We start from the raw sequence: 5,946 nt of genomic DNA, 5'->3' as shown, positions 1-5,946 counted from the left end.
AGGAAAAAGGAAAGGAAAGGAAAGGAAAGGAAAGGAAAGGAAAGGAAAGGAAAGGAAAGGAAAGGAAAGGAAAGGAAAGGAAAGGAAAGGTCTGGCCATGTAGCTTACTGGTGCAGCATGTGTATTATATACCTGAGGCCGCAGGTTCGGTCCCCATCTTTCATGTACTATTAAATGTGACTTTGTAAGAATTAATTGGTCTTTTTGTTGATGTTGTTATTTTTATCCCCTGTCTCTTTCAGGGATTTAACATCAAAAGCGTGCAGTCACAAGGTTTTAAGCTGAATGTATGGGACATTGGCGGGCAGAGGAAAATCAGACCATACTGGAGAAGTTATTTTGAAAATACTGATATTCTTGTAAGTAACCGCAGTGTGCTCATCATTGCTAACATTAGTCAGGATGAGCAGGGCCATCAGAAGGCTGCAGAGTGTAAAGGAACAAGATGTTTGGCTGGCTCTCAGTGACAGTGCCGTGCCCGTACCCACACTGGCAAAGTATTTGTAATCACCACAAAATGAATAGCAAAGGTGGTCAGAAGATCTTACCCAGGCTCTGCCTCCCTATTAGTTAGCACATTACATCTCCAGAAGAGAGTGGTAGCTAAGGGGTCTTGATCAGGTTCGTTTTTCTGTCAGCTAAAGAATGAAAAGGCAGGGAAAAGCTGCAACAAGCAGCACAGGGCCTGAGAGACTCACTCCACAGTCAGGAGCTGAAGGAAGGCGGTTACTAGGGGTGAGGAAGCACGCGCATGCAGCAGACACAGAAAGACACACACACACACACACACACACACACACACACGGGGCGGGGGGGGAGAAGAGGAGAGAGAGAGAGAGAGAGAGAGAGAGAGGGAGAGGGAGAGGAAGAGGAGAGAGAGAGCGCAAAGGGCTAGGGGAGACTTAGAAGGCCAAAAAATGCAGCCAGAGAGTGTTCCTTGTCAGCTTTGGGCTGGTCAGCTTGCAGACAGACAGGATGCTTGATTGGTCTGTAACTGTTAGATGAAGTGTCCTGATCTGGCCTAACTTTGTGGACTCAGTCCATCAGCAGGAGGGTGTGAATGAAGCTGCCCCAGGCTACACAGAGAATTTTAGGCCAGCCTGCACCTAAGACTCAGAAAAGAGAAGACTGGTAAGATGGCTTAGTGTGTAATGGTCCTTGCAGCCAAGCCTGGTGGCCTAGGCTAGCTCCTCAGAGTCCACACAGTGCAAAGAGAAGGCTAATGCTGTGGGTTGTCTTCTGACATTCATGCGTGCACACTCACACCCCACATGCACACACACCCCACATGCACACACACCCCACATGCACACACACCCCACATGCACACACACCCCACATGCACACACACCCCACATGCACANCACACACCCCACATGCACACACACCCCACATGCACACACACCCCACATGCACACACACCCCACATGCACACACACCCCACATGCACACACACCCCTCCATACCCAACACACACCCCACATGCACACACACTCCACCATACCCAACACACACCCCACATGCACACATACCCCACATGCACACACACCCCACATGCACACACACCCCACATGCACACACACTCCACCATACCCAACACACACCCCACATGCACACACACACACATGCATACATACACACATGCATACACATACACACCCACACCCACAGGCACACACACATGTGCACTGACACTGCCCAAGTTCCCCCTCAGATGGACAGGACTTACTAATGGTTCAGAGGTGAAGGCTGAGAAGAGAGAAACCAAGAAGATCTCCATTTGAATTTGTTTTGGTGTTTCTTGTTTTGTTTTGTGACAAGGTCTCCTGCGGCCAAGCTGGCCTCAAACTCTGTAGCTGAAGATGACCTTGAACTCCAGATCTTCCTCCTTCCAGCTCCCTCGTCATTGTGATTACAGATGTGTGCCACCTTACCCAGTTAGTGTTTGGGGGTTTTCTTTCCCTTGACTCAGGGCCTCCCTGTGTAATTTAGGCTAGCCTGGAACTCTCAGAGCTCTTCCTGCTTAGCTTCCTGAGTGTTAGGGTACAAGAGTCATGTCTGCCGCATCATTGTCCTGGGTGAAAGGAAGTGTATTAACAAGGTTGATAGCATGTGTCTGGGCGGCAGTGGATGAAGAAAGGAACATGGTTTGGGACACATTAGACTTAAAGAGCTTCCACTCACAGGAGACTTCAGAGAGGCAGCTGGCTGCATTGAGACCAAAGCTCATGTGAGAGTTCCCGGCTAGAAATAACTGGGACTCATCAGTATGTGCATTGTAACTAAAGCCTTGAAATCAGGTGAGGCCACAAATCTGTGACTGAGAGGGAAGGTCAGGTGGAATTCTGGGGCGTCCAGACAATTGCCAGTTAAGAGAAGAGCTCAGAGCTTTCCATCACTGTAGCGCCTCACCAGCACAATCCGCTTAGAACTGGTTTCAGTTGGCCGCTCATGGCCTGCTAACCCTGTTGTTCTGGACCTTTGGCAAGGTTGCTCTGTGGCATTATACACTGTGGTGTATTATAGAGGGAACCTGCTCCCGAGGGGACAGGGTCTTGCAGTTGACCTAAGTCATGCTCTCAGAGGCCTGCCCCACCCCCACCACGGGCCTCATGTGCTTCAAGGTTCCCCTTTTCCTAAGGCTCTGCCCCAGTGGCCTCAGCCTTCCAGGTGCTAGCACTACAGCCCCATTACAGTCCCATGTCCTGGAGCTGTGCCACCCTGGGACCCGGCCTGATCAGCCTTTTCTGTAACTCCTCTGTTAAGTTCTGTCTGGCCCAGTGAACTGGGGTTCACACCCAGCTCCTCTTATTCCTTATTCCCTCAATAGCATCTGCCCTCCTCTTGTCTTCCAGCCCGAGCTATTTGTGGAGACCCCAAACAGATAACCAAGTGTTTCTAATGGCTTTCCTAAGGCAGCCCATGACCTCCCTCACACTGTCTCAGGTCATGCAGCCTTTGCCTTAAGAGGGACGGCACGTGACATTACTCAGTGTCCCTGCCTCCACAGAAGTCAGACAAATCCCATTCACCCCATGTCCCAAGTCTCACAAGCCAGGCTGAAACAGGCTGCTTGTTTGAACTTCCCTAATCCAGTAATTCAAGCACTGGGTGTTTCTGATCACCCTATCACCCTAGTTTCTTGTACTGGACCATTGTTAGGCCCTCAATTATACAATGGATCACAGATCTCTCCCTCTCCCTCTCCGGCTCCGTCCCCCTCTCCCCTCTCCCCCTCCCCCCACTCAAGATTGGCCCCTCAGTATCTTTTATTGCTTTTAACACAGGTTCTGTCTTTTTCCTCTCTGACTCTTACTATGGGTTCCCAGGCCTCAGGTCCCAGGAAGGGCTCCTGGGGAGGAATCTAACTTGCACTCACTCTCTTTTCTTTCTGGCCCCCAAACCTTAAGAAGCAGCAAGCCAGCACCCCATCTCATCCGCTTGGTTATCTCAGCCACTTGCCAGGTCAGAGGCTAACATGACTGATGCTGCCACATCCATCTCCCTCTCTTGTTGCAACTGCCCCTGTACACGAACAAGCCCCTGCTTGGTGGCCATCTTGGCCTCAGGTGCATTTCTCAATATGCACAACAGTGGCCAGGCAGCCTCTGCTGCTGCTGCTGCTGCTGCTGCTCAACAGTCTCGACCTTGTGCGAGCGTTAATCTCCAAGACTGTAAACTTTTCTCTAAACCTTCACCTGTTTTCAGGGCATCTATGTTTGTTTTGTTTTTGTTTTTGTTTGTTTGTTTGTTTGTTGAGACAGGGTTTCTCTGTATAGCCTTGGCTGTCCTGGAACTCACTTTGTAGACCAGGCTGGCCTCAACCTCAGAAATCTGCCTTCCTCTGCCTCCCAAGTGCTGGGATTAAAGGCGTGCACCACCACCGCCTGGCTCAGGGCATCTCTATATTCGGCGGACCCCACTCCTGAAACAGGCATGCAACTCCATACCATACAGATGAAGACTGCCATCCTGGGATTGCTCAACACACACACACACACACACACACACACACCCCTAATCCTGAGGCTTGCCTCAGTTGCACATCTCACTGCCACAGCAAGAACCATGCAAGTTCTGGCATCATGCAAAGGCACACTAACACGCACCATGCAAGAAAGGGCAGCTGCATGGGAATTTCCTGCCCAGATTTCCCTGCTCTGGCTTCGAAGCCTTGGTTGCATGTCTTACGACACAGCCAAGACCAGCACTCACTTCTTTGGCCTTGTCCCCGGTCAGGGGCCAACTGTGTTTCATGACAGACCTTTTCCTGGGGAGGTGCGTGTCCTCACCCCAGATAGGGAGCCCACGACAGACTGAAGTACAGACACCACCAAAGGCGAGCTTGGTGAGCTGTGTACAGGAGTGTGGGTGAAGGATTGCTTTGTAGAGGCAGGACCGACTCAAGAACAGCTGCTTTCTGCTGCTTTCAGGCAGCTGGCCTGGGGCCCCAGCCTTCTGTGCACCTTGGCTGTTTGGAGTCTTCCTTGCAGCTTGGATTGTCTAAGTCGTCTTTGTAAACCAGCTTTCCTCCAATGGGAGAGCCTCTACGTTTATTGCTTACTCTGGCAGGGAGGGGCTTGGTGAATCTGTTTAGTTTCCGGGACTTCCTGAAGCTATTTTGAATTGTTTACTTAGCCAGGCATAGTGGCATATACCTTTAATCCCAGCACTTGGAAGCAGAGGAAAGTGGATTTCTTGAGTATGAACAGAGTGAGTTCCAGGACAGCCAGGGCTATACAGAGAAACCCCTGTCTGGAATGAATGAATGAATGAATGAATAATGAATGAAAGAAAAGAAAGAAAGAAAGAAAGAAAGAAAGAAAGAAAGAAAGAAAGAAAGAAAAGAAAAGAAAAGAGAAGAGAAGAAAAAAGAAAAGAGAGAAAGAAAGAAAGAAAGAAAGAAAGAAAGACCTGCCAGAGTTATATGGTGAGACACTGTCTTTAAAAAAAAATAGCCGGGCGTGGTGGCACACACCTTTAATCCCAGCACTCAGGAGGCAGAGGCAGGTGGATTTCTGAGTTCAAGGCCAGCCTGGTCTACAAAGTGAGTTCTAGGACACCCAGGGCTCTACAGAGAAACCCTGTCTCAAAAACCAAAAATATAAATAAATAAAATGGTGAGAAGCAAGGGACTTTGCTTTAGGTGCAGTGCTCAGAGAAGAGCTGTATGAAAGGTCGTCGGTGGCTGTGAAGCTTCAGAAAGTCTTAGAACGTGAGAGTGTGATCTGAGCCCTAAGCTCCACCCTCTTGCTGCAAGGTAAATGAGGCACAGCTCTGGATCCCACATCCTCAGAGGCCGTGAGTGCCCAGGATAACGTGCCATCCAGCGAGCAGCAGAGCAGCCTTTCGTCATAGCACAAGGTAACACTTAGGGCTGAGAGTCAGCCTCATTACTTTCCAGTGCCGTTGGAGATGAGGCAGGTTTTGGAAAGCAGCTGTGTGTCGGGTTCTGAGTATGCAGCCTTCAGACTCTGCCTGCCTGCCTGCCTTCCTGCTTGCCCGCCTGTCTCATAGCAGCCCTGAGCAGGTTGATGAATTCTGTGTTTGTCTGGGTTTAATAGTCTTCCATTGTTAGTTGAAAAAGACCTATTACGCCGGACGCCATACCACTGCAGAAGTGGGATTGAGGCTTGACACATTTCATTGCCTGGTTAAATCTTTTCAATTCTCTCTGGAGTGCCGTGGTAAAATCTAGCAGAGGTGGACAGATTGATCCAGTCTGCCTCCTGGTTTTTGTGTAGCCTGTGAGCTAGAATGGTTTTTATATTTTTTAAAGAGGGTTTGGGAAAAAACAAAACAAAACAAAAGGAAAATGGTGTTTTGTGACATTGTAAGAATGAGGTGGAGGGCCGGGCGTGGTGGCGCACGCCTTTAATCCCAGCACTCGGGAGGCAGAGGCAGGCGGATTTCTGAGTTCGAGGCCAGCCTGGTCTACAAAGTGAG

General features: G+C 49.8%; 1 protein-coding gene across 1 annotated transcript in view; it reads left to right on the top strand.

Annotated features, from left to right (window-relative positions):
• Arl3 (ADP ribosylation factor like GTPase 3) overlaps positions 1–5,946 on the top strand; it is a 45,945-nt gene that overhangs the window by 23,455 nt on the left and 16,544 nt on the right. Inside the window, exon 3 of the mRNA XM_021151881.2 lies at positions 243–359. Coding sequence (XP_021007540.1) covers positions 243–359 — 117 coding nt within the window. The remainder of the gene's footprint in view (positions 1–242; positions 360–5,946) is intronic.

The sequence above is a fragment of the Mus caroli genome, chromosome 19 (assembly GCF_900094665.2).
Source record: "Mus caroli chromosome 19, CAROLI_EIJ_v1.1, whole genome shotgun sequence".
Classification (NCBI taxonomy): Eukaryota; Metazoa; Chordata; class Mammalia; order Rodentia; family Muridae; genus Mus; species Mus caroli.
This window is presented reverse-complemented; position numbering and strand designations above follow the sequence as displayed.